At 38.0% G+C, this 16,107-nt stretch overlaps 1 protein-coding gene across 1 annotated transcript in view; it reads left to right on the plus strand.

Moving 5' to 3' along the window:
• Positions 1–49: 49 nt before the first annotated feature.
• The window catches only part of LOC138015090 (E3 ubiquitin-protein ligase UHRF1-like), a 33,283-nt gene continuing 17,225 nt past the window's right edge, over positions 50–16,107 (plus strand). The window contains exons 1-8 of the mRNA XM_068862007.1: positions 50–250; positions 8,472–8,629; positions 9,872–10,069; positions 10,785–10,850; positions 11,349–11,473; positions 12,361–12,439; positions 12,530–12,619; positions 14,155–14,207. Of these exons, the coding sequence (XP_068718108.1) occupies positions 8,498–8,629; positions 9,872–10,069; positions 10,785–10,850; positions 11,349–11,473; positions 12,361–12,439; positions 12,530–12,619; positions 14,155–14,207 (743 nt within the window). The 5' untranslated portion in view covers positions 50–250; positions 8,472–8,497. The remainder of the gene's footprint in view (positions 251–8,471; positions 8,630–9,871; positions 10,070–10,784; positions 10,851–11,348; positions 11,474–12,360; positions 12,440–12,529; positions 12,620–14,154; positions 14,208–16,107) is intronic.

A 16,107-nucleotide genomic window follows, 5' to 3' on the forward strand; every position in this document is an offset into this window, starting at 1 on the left:
TAATTAAACAAAGCTTTCCCGCCAAGTTAGGCCACATGATCAAAGCCCAGGTCCCTGGATTCGCGCCAATATTCGAGCGGCTTCTCTAACCTCGCTTGGCCGTGCTGCCCGTGCATAGATGCACCGTGTCCTTCGTCGTGTCAGTTTCAGACACGAAGGCTCAGCGTGTGTTTGTGCTGGACATTTTGCAAAATCTGAGCAAGTTTTTGACACCTTTGTCCGTAAGAAGAAATTACCTATCTTACTTGAGGTATGAGGAAATATTGAGCTCGGTAAGGTACAATTTACTGCCTGAGTTAGGTTAGTTGTGCATTTATATTTTCGTCGGCTAAACAAGCACCAAATGACGTAAACTTTCGCACACATCAATCTATCCACGAAACAGCCTTTATTCAGCGTATAGAAACTTCAATAAGGCGATCTAGTTCATTCGTTTTTCGTTGAAATATTTGTGAAGGAACGGTTTTCGTCGTTCTGTTTCATGTACATTTTTCATTGCAATCCACCGTTTGCGTTCAGTTCAATATTCCTTCAAATTGGCCACGTGCTTCAAACAGCACCACGGCTATCAGTCATGTTTGTTTCACTACGGTGAATGATTTTGTACAATTCAAAGTGTTTGCACGAGGACCAACGTTTGAAGCCAAAGACACTCAACAAGCGAAATCTAATCTTGTTATTATTAAAAGTTATGTAGTTACTCCATGACCTTGCTGGAAATCAAGCTCTTTACTATTTTGGAGGCTGAAATGTGTAAGGGTTCTTAATTTAGCCCGATCACGGTGAATGCAAACTGAATTGTGTTTACGAGCCGTTAAGCGATGAAGAACTGCATTTATTTTGCTGGAATATCCCGAGGGTTTGACATAATTGGCTTCAGTGAGTTTTGTGCAGAGTGCTTGAACAGGGCACCAATAAGCTCTTCACTAATGAAATGTAATACGTTACAAAAAAATAGTTATCTTGATTTTGGTCAACTAGGCACGTATTTATTGTGTATTAGTCTTCTTCGTTTTATCCATTACTATTGAAATTGTGTTCAAGTTTGGTAATTATCATTCATGTTTTTGTATGTGTCTTTGTGTTTGTTTGATGGATCCACCCTTTAGTGAAAACCTTGACAGGAAATTGCTTAAATTTCTGTGGTTAGAAAGCAATCATATACATCATGCACAGCTTCATCATGTCAAATTTGATATTCCTCATCTTCAGGTTGATTCGGTCAGTCAACCAGGTCATTTTCAGAAGCGCAAATTGAAAATGCAAATTTTTTCATACACTGTACATGTAGGATATAATATCTTGGACTGTAAGCAGATATTATTGTAGCGTCAATCCATTCTGTACATATTTTCGTGGTTCATTATTTGTCACCATGACTGCGATCATAACACGGTCATTTTGCCTGCACCCTGTACATCTGGAAAAATGAGTCGCTGCTTTATTACATGGGAATGTGTTTTCAAAAATGTTGAAATTACTAAACGAGGCAAAAAGTTCCTCAGAGGAGATTCGAGGGATGTAGCCATGACAAAATGTTGCTTCATTGTTTTCAACTGCCCGTGTCGAGAAATTTCAAAAAGCTGAGAATGAATCTGAGTTCTCCGTAATTATCATCTCCGCACCTCAAGTTTGCAGTTTGTGGATTTTTTTTAGCTTATATACTGGTACTACATGAGATAGACTATTGATCGAGTTACGAGTTGAGTTGAGTTTGAGTTGAGTTTGAGTTGATTTTGAGTTAAGATTGAGTTAAAATTGAGTTAATATTGAGTTACGGTTTTTGGCATTTTTGGCACTTAAATCTAATAAATATTAAGTAGAAGTCACTGAGAAGACCACGAAACACCGTTTTCGTGAAGTGCACAGGTATGGCACGCCGATTGTAGCAATATTCAATAATTTGATATACATTCAATTCAGTAATTTATATTTATGTAATTTTTTTATTATTTTTTCAATTTAATATCTATATTTATATCATATTTTTTAAATCCATTTCATTTAATATTTCTATATTTATTTAATTTAATCGGTATATATCCATTTAATTTAATCCCTAAAAATTCATTCAAATATTCATTTAATCTTGGGGACTGGGTCAAGCCATGGGAGTAGAAAGATAAGGGCCTGGGAAAGAGTCATTGCAAAATACAATATGGCAGACGAGGAAGGTTTTGCCATTGGAAGAGACCTGCCGGTGTTTTTAGCCTCAGTTTTAGGCAAAACGGAATATATTTGCCAAAATGATGAGGGCGAAGGGGCTGCCGAAGCGCATGCGGAAGTTATCGATCAAAGTATCAGGATGCTTAGATCGATAAGAGATTGTCGCGATATTGGAACAAGTGACAAAGAGGAACTATATTGGATTCACTTGCAGAAGTTTTTGCGCACATGTTATCATCTTTAAATCATCACATCGCAATTAAGCCTGTCACCCCAGAAACTGTTGCTGAAAATTGTTTTGCCTCAGGAAAAGAGGAAAAGGAAACTCCTTGTCGTGAACGGGTATCGCGACAAATAATCACTTGCTTGATGTAATTTTAAAATTATTTATTTTCCTACGATTCTAGCTTGACACGTTGTCTCTGAAAAACTCTCCTCTCATACAGCACAAAAAAAGGTCTAAAGTTCACCGAGATTATATTTCCAATAGCTTACATTTCAAGTCTTAGGGTTCGGCAGTTCGGGTTTCAAAATCACGCAATGCAACACTAACGTCCGCGACATCCTGGAAGACCACGTTTTAACATTCCTGCTGAGATGTTGGAAGAATTGCGTGAATTGGGATTCAGTTCGATTAAGAGTAGAAGAATATGGTTTTCAAAACATAACAGGATTTCATCATTTACTACCCTGCGAGCAGAGTCTCTTTCCATCTTCTTAGATAAGTCGGGAAGGGGAAAGTAGACTCTGCTCGCCGCCTCCACATTCTTTGACTTGCCGCTCATCCAAAGAATTGGATGAGTCAGTCCAGTTTCGACTTGTCAAACCTGTTTTTTTTTTTAATTTTTGCGCATGATCAATCGCCATGCGTCATCAATATTTTGAAATTTTCAACAGCGTGGCAATTTTGACTGTTAGAATTCCCATGAGTTTTTCCTATGTGTCGGTTACAGAAACTAGTCTGACATAAACCCATGAATGTTTCAGGAAAAAAAATGAAATGGCATTTTAAGAGTATGGCCTATCATGAGTATGAAACGAAGTGATTCCTTGATTGTCGTGTGTTTGCCAGAGTTGTTGGAAAATATCCCGACTGTTTGTTTTCGTTTTGTGGTTTTATGGCTACTGGTCACGCGTGACTGACACCGAATACATTAAAATTTTTAACACATGCTCAATACAAAATGTGCAGGCGGCGAGCAGAGTCTACTTTCCTCTTCCCGACTTATCTAGGAAGATCGAAAGTGACTCTGCTCGCAGGGTAATCATTTACCTGACGAGGAACTAGATGAGATCGTAAGAAGCTTCATTTCCGATCATGGACGAACTACTGGACAGGGCTATGTTGGAGGTTACCGTATAAAAGCACTTGGCTTTAGAATCCAAAGAAAAAGGATAAGAGAAAGCATGGCAAGAGTGGATCCACAGAATACTGCACTACGATGGGGTGTTGTTGTTTCACATAGGATTTATCAGGTACCATGGCCAAACTCCCGGTGGCATTTAGATGGACATCATGCACTGATACGCTGGAAAGTTATTATTCATGGATGCATAGATGGCTTTTCAAGAAGAATAATGTTTCTGAGATGTAATTCAAACAATCTTGCAGAAACTGTACTTGTTCTGTTCCTAGATGCCATAAAGCATGATGGAAACCTTTGGCCATCAAGAATAAGAGTGGATAAGGGTGTTGAACTGTCAACTGAAATGGGTGCAGATATCTATACCGAAGCTTTAGACCTTGTATTGCAGAGACTTGAACAACTTGCTGATTCTGGAACATATGTACCACAATAATATTATTAATGGGGCATTGCTTTATTAATATTCCCTTGAACTTCATCAACATCTCCTAAGAACTTAACTCTTAATAGTTAATAGATAACCCTTACTGAGCAATGAAAATTTCACAACAGTAACAACAGGAAAAAATTGTGTACAAGTTCTTTAAACAATGCAGCATTTGCATGAAAGGCAGCAAACAATAGTCTTGAACTGTGCACTTACGAGTTCTGTTATGATCCTTAATCATCAAATTTTAACATTTAAATTTTAACATTCTATACCTTCAACTTAAGGTGGCTAGTAGCAGTTTCCAGCTCTTGTACTATGGTGTGCTGAACATTTCTCAGTTGCTCCTTCAATACTGGCATCAAACAAGAGCCAGTGCTGAACAAAATGTGGTTCTTTTCTTGTTCCAATATCGCGACAATCTCTTATCGATCTAAGCATCCTGATACTTGGATCGATAACTGCCGCCTGCGCGACTGCAGCCCCTTCGCCCTCATCATTTTGGTAAATATATTCCGTTTTGCCTAAAACTGAGGCTAAAAACACCGGCAGGTCTCTTCTTATGTCAAAACCTTCCTCGTCTGCCATATTGTATTTGCAATGACTCTTTCCCAGGCCCTTATCTTTCTACTCCCATGGCTTGACCCAGTCCCCGATGTTAAATGAATATTTTGACGGATTGAATTGAATGAATTTTTAGGGATTATATACCGATTAAATTAAATAAATAAAGAAATATTAAATTAAATGGATTTAAAAAATATGATATAAATATAGATATTAAATTGAAAAAATAAAAAAAAAATACATAAATATAAATACTGAATTGAATGTATATCGAATGATTGAATAATGCTACAATCGGCATGCCATACATAGGTGTATATTTGCGAAATGGTTTTAACCTGATCAAAACAATCTTGAAATTTCATGCACGGCAGTATTCTTGTTTACCAGTTTACCAGTTTCAGCACTTGGACTCCTTCGATTTGACTACTGCCTGTTTTGCTGTTATGTGGTGTCATCGATCAGTAATCCATTCAGAAGATTATGCCAAGCCGACCACAAGGCTGATGAAAAGACCAGACCACAACACCGTACTCTTTTCGACTAGTGTGTGCGATCTTTAACATCCCACAGAGTTTATGAACATTGAAGGTTGTGAGACGGGACCTGCGATTTATAGTCCTTATTCGCGAAGACTTGAAAGTCTAACCATTTGCGGATGTTATTACAAAGGCAGCACTTTCTCCTCAATTATTTTAAGACCATGAGTGTTGCGGGTCCGGCCGGAGTCGAACTCACGATCTCCTGCATAACAAACTGAGCCACCGGCGCGCGGTTGTTCCTTGTAGCGATGCAGAAAAGATGTCTTCAGTTGTAAGGCTAAAGATGGGATTTACTGTTAAGCTAGCTTATAGCCCCCGCGGCTAAACGATTAAACGTACCATTTGTCATCCTGCAGCGTGGTTTTCATGATCAGTGAGCCGCATGAGGGTTTATGTAAAACGAGGGAATCCGGAACCTGGAACGCGTTTTTTCCCTTACTGACCCTTTGTCAGTTCTCATTTATGTACTTGCAAAAACAAAAGAAACCGTGCACAAAAAACCAAAATTAATTAACAAAGTAAATAAATAAATAATGCGAAATGTAAACTGCTTTATGCAACATGATTTAAAGCGGTGCAAGTTTTAGGATGGTAAAAGTGTAGACAGAAAGAAATGTCTGTCGTGATTTGTTCAGATCACAGATATACTATCAATTTCAATACTTTGATTTCAAAATTTGTTTGTAGACCTTTTTTTTAACCGGTTGAGTAGGGATCCAGACAGACAATTTTTAATTAATAATTAAAGATCACCTCTTGCCGACGACTCTGCGGTTAACTATCAAGTTTCCATTGCACGAGAACCAGAACCCGGAGTGCGCAAAGATCCCCAGTCTTACCATGTAGAAACGGGAAACAGAAGGTGAGAGAAACAAACATCATTTCATAGTGTTTTCACTGATTAGTAACAAGTCATATTTTAGAAAGGGGCCAGTATAGATTCCGAAAAACAATGCGAATCGCACCCGTGACCTTTCATGACCTTTCCCACCTTTCTAGTCGCAAAGTAAACGCGCTTGACACTCTCCTATAACTGGGCACCGTGACACAATCCGGGCTGCAGGCCTAAAACACGGGTCACTTTTGACGTGTTACTGGTTGCAGGCCATTATTTTACCTTTGGAGAGTAACCCAAAACCCTAATTGATTTGGATAACCCTAGACCTAAACTTGGCTTTTAGGCCTAGGGTTAGACAAATTGAGGTTTTGGGTTACTTTTGAAAAGGTAAAACAGTGACATGCAAGTATGAGTGACCCGTCAAACTGAAAGTGACCTTTGTTTTAGACCCCACCCAATCTCGGTCGTAAATTTGGGGACACTTGATGCCACACACAAGTTCACCCCTTCCCTCCTTTTCGAAGTTGTAGGGAAAAAAAACTATTGGCTTTTCTCATGACTGCCCAAAGTTATAGCGCGAAGAATGAAAAAGGGGAAGGGGTTGTTTTTTGGATTGGTGTCACCATCTTTTTGGCTGTGACTGTAGCTAGGCAACTAGACGTCATAGCGGACCGAAGTAGGGATTAGCATGCATTTAATTTCATAACTTACAGTTAAAGTTACCACTTAATAGCACCATCAAGGCCAGGCAAAACAATCAAGCATTTCTTCTTTCATATTTGATGTGAAAATCGGAAATGGTTTTCCGACATGTGTGACTAGGTCAAACATGTTCACTTACTTAAATGCTCGGCTGATCCTCTTTGTGATGATTTAGATCCAGAAGCAAAGACAAATACGATAGACAGACATTACAAAACTTCGGTGAGTAGAAACGTGACAATCGTCTTCAGAATTTTAGCGGTTATGAGCAAAAAGCGTAATGCGGGCTCATTTCGTCATATGTTTTCCTCTTTCGTTTACGGCGTTCATGTGATGCCGGACGACAAATACGGTTCATGATAGCCGCCGGGCCGGCTTTAACTGGTTTAACAATAAAGCCCATGTATCCCTCTAAGAAGACTTTGTTTTGACGTCGATAGAATTAACAGCAGCAACGAGAATGATGCCGTGAAAGGTGTAATAATTATAAGATTGTTTTGATCATTGGAAAGCCATGCCATTTTGCAATATTTTATGCAAATATATCTTTCAACGCGGTGAAAACAGTTTTCGAAGTGACTTGTACTGAATATTCACTGCTTTTAATTCCGAAAAACACCTAAAACTGTAACTCAATCTTAACTCAATCTTAACTCAAACTTAACTCAAACTCAACTGAACTCGTAACTCGATGAATAGCCGATCCCGTACTACATAATCATGTTCTGGAGCTTCTGCTTCCTGGTAAAATTAAATTTTGACAACAAAAGGTAAAAAATTTAAACCAAAGCTCTTCCTCTTGCAACTGTTTTTCCTTTTTTTGGGTTTGTTTCAAAGTACCAGTACCTAAATTCCACATTCAGCAATAACAATCAAGGCTGCTTCCTAAGAAGCCCAAAGGCTTCCCAATGTTAAAAGTTAGTAGCCCAAGTCATTTTTTCAAGAGCCCAGAATTAATTAATTACTTAAACAGCATCGCATTACGGAAAGGCTACATGGTGTTGTACTAGTAGATCGTTTCGGTGTTCCGCTGTTTCGTGGTTTAGTAATGTCTGTGGCTAGTGGTGGATGTTTAACTCGCTGCCTTGCTGCTCAGTAAATATATCTACCACTAGCCACCTCCACTTCGGTGAATTGTTGCTAATTATACCATGTCATTTGGAAAGGAAAATCTCATAACCCAATACACATGGCTATCATATTCTTGGTTTAAAACAGATACAATTTCACATAAAGTTTTTTGGAATTGGGTATTATGTCTTAATTTATGGAAAGAGTGCTGTAGGCTATCATTAACATGCCATGAAGTCTCTGTTTGCATGTTCATGTTATGTTGGTTCATGTTATGTCAAAACACTTTTAAACAAATTGTGTTACATTCTTATTTTCAGTTGCATTTTAAAATACCCATAGTGGGAACAGGCATGCATCATTTGAGTGGACAAGTAAATTTATTCTTAAATTCTTACTACGTATTTAGAAGTTTTGTATTTGTTGCATCCAGCAACATAAAATGTGCATATGTAAACTCTTAATAAAAAGCCATTTTAATCCATGCATTGACATTGTTCAACATGAAATGACCTCATCTGTGTTTTTTTAGTGTTTGATGATCTACATGTATATTTATGACAATTGGCAGCTAGAGATAACAAGTTCATTAGTCCTTAATAAATAGTGAAAATCGTTTTATCCATTTCAATTTTACATTCCCTTTAACACCCATCAAGGACTTCACTGATTTTACATATACATAGTGTAAGTGATAAAGGGATCATTATTCAATGATTTTCATTGCTACCTGGGCATTAGAATAGTGATGGAACTCAGAGTGTTCTATGCTTCATTTGCTTGTTACTCAGCCATCATATAGATCCAAGTGCGAGCCATGGATGGTAAGCAACGTTCGCAGGTTGAGTGTCTAAGCAAACTTACCAAAATTGAAGAGCTACGGTGCAAGTTGGAAAAGGCTTTTGATGTTCCACCTAACATGCAAAGACTGTTCTTTAGAGGAAAGCAGGTAAAGACCCTTGTACAGCAATAGTTTTTCTCCAGAATTTTTGAATCTGCACTAATTACCAAACCTAATTATATAGAAGTTTGTTCATGGGAATGGAATCTTATCGTAAACTGGAGGAGTCTTTAGTTTTCTCTTCTGTTGCAGTCTTTTTTAGTTATCCTGGTTCATAATGATATCTGGCTTTGATTAAGTAAGTAAACTCAGATGAAGAATTTAAGGGTGCAGTTTTGTTTTTGTCGGTTGTTTTCAAGACTGACAGAGACAATCAGATCGCGCAACAACTGCAACAGATTTAATCACTCCAGTTTACCATGAGTACACGTACAGTCATTAACCAGTAGCTAGAACTTCGATCCAACAACAACAACAGCGTTAGCTAGAACTTCTCACTTAAACTTCAGCTTGCTCGCTTAAATCCGAACTTCTCGACAGCAACAGTCTTATGTAAACAGGCTATTAATAGGGAACTCGTGACCATTAACTTAATTATAGAAATTGACAACTTCGTTTCTAGAACGTTCTGGGACAACAAGAAAAGGTAAGGAAACTCTAGAAAACTCTAGATATCATAACTGGTGCCTTTAATTTTGAGGCTTGAACATTAGTTGAGTATCATTTTTATCCGTAACAAATTGAGACTATTGTTTTGGTATGACATGAAATTAGCATGTGACGTTATTGTTATTCTATAATCATGACGTAATAGTGATTAATTAGATCATTACATGTACTTCCTGCTACTATAGTGGCGGAATTTGAGAGCCACCAACGGATTTCAGACCCTCCTCTTCCTCTATCACTGGCCTGTACATTGGAGAACCAAAATAGTTAAATAAACATGTAAAGTTGTGTTTGAAACCTTGGTGATGTAAGCAGCTACAATCCTGGTCAAAAGTTGTTGGGAAGGTTGTGCGCATCACTTCACTTCACACCTAATTCAATTATTCTAACTATTGGCTGAACTATTTGGGAAAGAGCAATGCTCTTGTGGCCCCCCTCTCCCATATTCAATGTTGGAAGAAAAGTCACCATTTTGTTTGGTACAAAATCCAACAAGGGGGGCTATCTCAAAAGTGACGCTACCTTCCCAACACTTTTGTCCAGGATTTGTAGCAGTACCACTATTGTTGTGTGAGCAACAAGTAAGCAGTTTCAGCTTTAATGTGATAACACAGCCAAACATTGCTTCACAGAGTAAAAAGGATCAGCATTTTGCCTTGATCAATTTTGTTATTTTGCAAGTTAGAGGATGGCCACACGCTGTTTGACTACAATGTTGGACTTAATGAGATAGTTCAGTTGATGATCAGGACAGTTCCACCTCTTTATGACAATAACAATAATGAAAAACAGGCACAGAAAGACAATAAAGAGTCAGATTGCAAAGAGCCAAGCAGTTGTCCTACTCAAGTTAATGGACATGTTACAAGCAGTCCTGAGGTACACATACTAAACTTATAGGGAAGATATCTGTTTACAAGCATTGATGTCAAATTTCTTTTAATATTCAAATTTGCCAGCCACCGAATAAAAGAACCCTTTGTTTTGGCATCCAATAAGGCTCTAGTTGGCACGTTAATTATCAATAGGTGATGTCATCTATATCTTCGCTTATCACTTTATAAAATAATCAGGATAGTATGTTCACTCTCATTGGTCAATAGTTGGGTTAATTAATTAATTCTGGGCTCTTGAAAAAATGACTTGGGCTACTAACTTTAAATGTTGGGACCTCTAAGCACTCTTAGGCAGCAGCCTTGGGCCATGCTGGAAGAAATGTCAGCTAACATCTATCATGTGACAATTATGGCATGAAACATTATTTCCACCATTCCTATGTTGGACTGTTGCCATTTTGTTGCTCTTTGCCTTTTGCACAGTGTTTTGTTCACAGTCCATGTTTTGTGCCTAGTCCACAACCTTCAGTCCACATTTGAAACTCAATCCATGTTTTATACCTGGTCCGCAGTCCAGGTCCGCAGTCCCAGTAAATGGTAGGCCTAAGGTTATCGTTTTTGTAAAGGTTTGGAATGTTTCAGCTGTGGTACCCTTCACCCCCTATCCACCACCCACTTGAACATTGCTTTAATAATACCTCTGGCATTATATTATTTTATGTAGTTTTAAATCCAGTGATTGTACTTTTTTATCTTAGGAAGCTGAAAGTGGTGAGAACAAGCCTGGTACATCACAAGATAAGATCGTCAGAAGCCTTTACAAAGTATGTCATAAAAAATTAATGCTCTAAATACTTATAGATAGTGTTTTTGTTGTGTGGCTTTCTTTGCAATTGTTAGAGTCGTTCCCTCAACTACAGTGGTAAGTCTGGCTTAGAGTCAATCTTTAAAGGTACAATCCTTATATGGACCTTCCACTTTATTGAATCATACATGGATGCAGATTAATAGCTAGGCCTCACTTAAAACTTGATCATCTATATTACAGTACATGTGATGTTATTCTAGCCCCTGTTCAAAGGCTGGATAACTTTATCCAGTGGATAAGTTACTATCTAACAATTTCAGTTTACAAGTACAAAGACTCTAGGCAAATCTAAGAAAGGGTGTGTATGATTACCGTGGACAATGCTTATCATGGAGTATATTTTGCATAATTTATGGATAGTGACCGATCCACTTGATAGTTATACAGCCTTTATAATTTGAGCAACCAGGGCCTGGAGGACAACACTTGAAAAGGATAATTTTTTGCTCTTTAGAAAGGAGAAATGATAGATGCTAAAGATCCTATCTTGGGGGCATGGTTTGAGGCGAAGATAAGGAATACATCTTTAGCAGATGAGAATGACCCAAGTTCCATTTTTTATCATGTTGTTTTTGATGGGTAAGATTTGACTTTTCAGTTAACTTAAAATGAATTCTGCAGCCTTTAAAGTTGAAATGCACTTAACAATGGATCTTTCTTCACCTGACTCACACTGGAAGCACTAGTTAATCAAATGGAGCAGCAAATTGGAAATCTATTTTGTTTTTGTGGCTTGTTTCACTTTTCTTACTGTCATTGATGGACATTACGAAACAGCGAATCGGAGCACCAAAACATCATATATGACTAACTGACAAAGGTTGGATTTGAGATTAAAATATCATTATAGGCAGGCCTAATCTCAGTCTTAATCTGAATCCTAATCGTAATCCAATAATTAGACCTAAAACGATATTTAATCTCAAATCCAACCTTTGTCGGTTAGTATTCAATGTATGGTGGGGTCATACATGGTGTTTTGGAGCTTCGTTTCGCTGTTTCGGTGTTTCGGTGTTTCGTGGTTTAGTAATGCGGGTCATTGATCTTACATTAAGTCTCAAACAAAAAAACTGTTTATGTGTCTTCAGCTCTCCCATTGGTTTACAGCCATGTTGACCTTATAGTGAGTGTGACAAGCGTTTCTTAGCTCAAAATTTTCTGGCACGAACCTTGAGTCACTTGACTGAAAAAATGTACTTAAAGCTTATTGATTGATTGATTGCACACTTTAATGATGGCGAGAATACACTTTATATAATAGCAGCAACGAGAGTGATTTTGTTTTCTGTTACCTGCTTAGTCTCTGATTTGTAGAGCAAAAAGTTAGAATTAACTCCTGGATTGTATTTTTGAATTTTAGCATGTACCTGTACTTAATTTAATGAGTGCAGAGCAATATCCCTTTCGATAAATTATTACATTGTACAGTACTAAATATATTTTTTGCTTTATTATGTATACTGTAGATTTGAGGCAGATGAAATAAACAAAATCCCTGAAAGCTCTATCAGACCCATTGCAAGAACAGCTCTAGCATGGGATCAGGTTAATAATGATAATATTTAATTCTTTTTTAATCAATTAATATTTATTTGTGCATTTATTTATTTACTTTCTGTTAATTTTATTTTTAAGATTTCAGTTGGTCAGGTGGTGATGGCAAATTATAATGTTGATGAGCCAGATGAGCGAGGCTATTGGTATGATTTTAAAATCAGTAAAAAGGTAACTGGCCACTGGGTTAATTTATTGGTTAAGGTTAATCATTGCACAAACCATTTAAAACAATATTATCATTATTGACAGTTGTGTTTGTGTTTAAAAGGAATCTCCAATCTTGAAATCAGGGATAAAATGGTGAAAGCACATTTACTGAAATATAATACAGTTCTGATTAAAGGGAAACTTGTTATAATTTTCTTTTTTGATTTTTTCCTCTTTGTATTTGTGTTAAGATTTTCTCTGTTACTTCACACACAAGATACCTGAACAAATTAAGACCACCAAACTAAGGTGGCTATATACCATAGTAGTAGTAGTACCATAGTATGCCTAAAGTGTATTTAGTACAGCAGAAGACCAGCGGGGCACCAGGGTGGGTCAAAAGTTCTTTAGCCACTTAAAACTGGGACTACCCAAGGACCTGACTAAATCTGTCAGGGTACGACTGGACACTGTTTTCACTTGTAACACTACCAGGATTTCGTTACACCAAGTAGAGCCACTTTGTTCACCTATGATAACTCTAAACTCACACCTCTACACCAAACTCAGGTGGCTACCATAGTATCTCATAAAATGGCCCTGGAAACCCAGAGAGACTCGTTATGAAAGGGGTGGGGATGCTTGTTGTCTCGCCTAACACATGCAAGAAAGTACTAATAACAGCAGGATTTAAAGGTTTTTCTCTAAGTTTTAGTTGAATTTCTTTCTGCCACCGTTCTTGACTTACACTACAATCTTCAGATGAGACAGAATAACTAGCGATGAGTTGAACCCTATTCCTCTATTTGAGATGCGTCTCATAAGCGAGTATTTTGATGAGATTTTCAGCCATTGGCAAAACCTGGACTGGACCGGACCAACAAAATTCCCACCAATAGACACATGAAATCCCTGAGTCACCAGTTAAGGTTACTTGCCACTTTTGTGGGTGTCCTTTGGGAAAAAGTTTGTACATGTACGCGCGTTAGTTTTAATAAAATCCCAACAAACTATACATCAGAAGAAAGCTTAATACATGTAGACAGGAGCTCATGAGCTCCTGATGTAGACAGTTTTTTTATGCAAGGGCCAGCTGAACGAAGTGCAAGTGCCGGATCTTGGGAGATCTGACGAGCAAATAATATTTAGACTAAAAACAAAATAATTATGCAAGGCTGGTTGTACGGCTGTGAGGATACATAGTTTTTGTTTGACCAATATTACGTCAGGCATGGCCGGACTCCTTCAGGGAGTTAAGTGATTTATCTCCCTGAAGAAGGTGGGAAGTAACGTTAACTGGTGACCCAAGGATTTCATGCGTCTACTTTGGGCGCGAATTTTGTTATTGATCTGGTTCGAGTTTTTTTTTATCCAATCTGGTCCAGTCTGATCCAGTCCGGTCCGGCCTGCTCTGCCAACAGTTTGTGACGTAAATGCCATCAAGTTTGTATGTTAAAGGTGCGTCCTATAACCGAGTGCGCCTTGTATCCGAAAAACTACCAAACATGTTTATTATCTATTCCTAGTGATTAAGTGTGTTCACCTCTATTCAACAGTATGATGGTCCAACAAGAAATACTAGAGAACTCTATGCAAGATTACTGTTAGGGTAGGAACTGTTTCAATTAAAATTTTCATACATGTAGTTGCTAAAACAAGGAATGAGCTACAATGATCTACAATTACCTACAATGAACTACAGTGACCTACAATTGGCTACAGTGGGATAAATCTAAAATTGAGCTATAGGGATCAGTAGTATTAAGAATTTTAAACTGAAAAAGGAGGCGCATCTCAGGTCTGATGCTGTTGTGAGCCCATGAACAAATGAAAGACCACTTGAATATTATAGTTCATTACTGGAGCATGTTCACACTCCAAGGTAATGATTACTTCCAAAATTGAAAGAGATACCTCAGTACTGATAGTAATATGTAGATTTAGCCAAGCCTAAAAGCAGAGCTCCCGGGTTGTTTATTCTTACTGGGTGTAAGGTTAGTGAAATTATAAGGTTTTTGAATCGTCTGCTTTTTGGTGTTTCCAATTACTGCTTAATTAAATCATTTTCTTCGCTTTCTTCTATAAATTCGTTGCCTAAACAGTAAATTTCAGGCGAAAAACTAATATGGTATGAATCATGAAGCAAAGAGAAATTTACTGTGGAATTCACCAGTAAGTCAATGAATTTTTCTTGAATCGCACAAGTTTTAAAAGAAAACAAGCAAATCTTGAGCAAGCGAACGGAAAAGGAAAAAAAGGCATTTAAGAGTCCGAACATTCCACTGATGAAGGGCACAGTCCCGAAATGTCTGGACATTTGTTAAGATTTTGGCACCTTCAGCAACATTCTCAACTTTTATTTTCTTATTTAAGAGTCAACTGTCAAAAGCTGCAAAAGCCAGCTAATATCAATTACACTAAAATTAGAAATCACAGACGTACCGGTACGAGCTTATGTGACAGATCGTTGGGAAACTTTGTCACTTCAAGGTGAAAAAAAGGGCCATTGGCAAAATCTGGACCGGATCAGTAACAAAATTCCCGCCCAAAGTAGACATGTGCACATGCAATCCCTGGCTCAACAGTTAAGGTTACTTCCCACCTTAGCAGGAGTCCTTCGGGGAAAAGTTCGTACGCACGCTAGTTTCAATAAAATCCTAATAATAATACTGGTCAGCGGATGCCTTGTTTTGACAGGTGTCAATTGACCATAACATGGATGTCCAATATCAAAGATGTATGCTGTAAACTATGGCCGAATATGGTCAGGTGATATTGGTCACATTGGCATACATGAAGGGGTGGACAGAGGTACAGTCGTACGGTCACCAAAACCAAATGTTCTCACACAGATGGGTTACCATATTTTCTTACCCATGGTGCTCCACACACGCGCCTTAAATGCCCTGAGCTTCGCTATAATAGCTGTGCTCCACACAGCCACGCCAAAGGCGTGTGCGCTTAGCACCGTGGGTAAGAAAATATGATAACCCATCTGTGTGAGAAAGTTTGTGTTTGGTCACTGTCTACCCCCTCCTTGTATGCCAACCAGTATCAGTTTACTTGCGCCTAATGTGGTGGCCATGCTCCAGCTAGTTTATGGCGTTCATCTTTAATATTGGACATTAATGTTACAGTCAATTAACACCTGTCAAAACAAGGTATCTGCTGACCAGTATCTGCTGACCATATTACAGGCTCTGGTTTAGAGTTAATCAAGGTCAGCTGTTTTGTTTTTTTTTTTCTAAGTTCACCGCTGACCAGGTACTGGGTTTTGATTGGATCACAGGCTTAAGCCAGGTTAACTGCTTGTAAGAATAAATAACCCAGGAGCTCTGCTTTTAGTCTTGGCTAAATTTATTTTTTATACCTCACAACTGTAATGGACAAGAACATACCACATTATGCACCTCAAAACTGTATAAAACTCCCTAGGGTGAACAAAACTCACTAACTCCCTAGAGAAACAACAGTTTGAACCTTGGATGGGCACGTAATCAGGACATGTG

Source organism: Montipora capricornis, chromosome 9, assembly GCF_036669925.1.
Source record: "Montipora capricornis isolate CH-2021 chromosome 9, ASM3666992v2, whole genome shotgun sequence".
Classification (NCBI taxonomy): Eukaryota; Metazoa; Cnidaria; class Anthozoa; order Scleractinia; family Acroporidae; genus Montipora; species Montipora capricornis.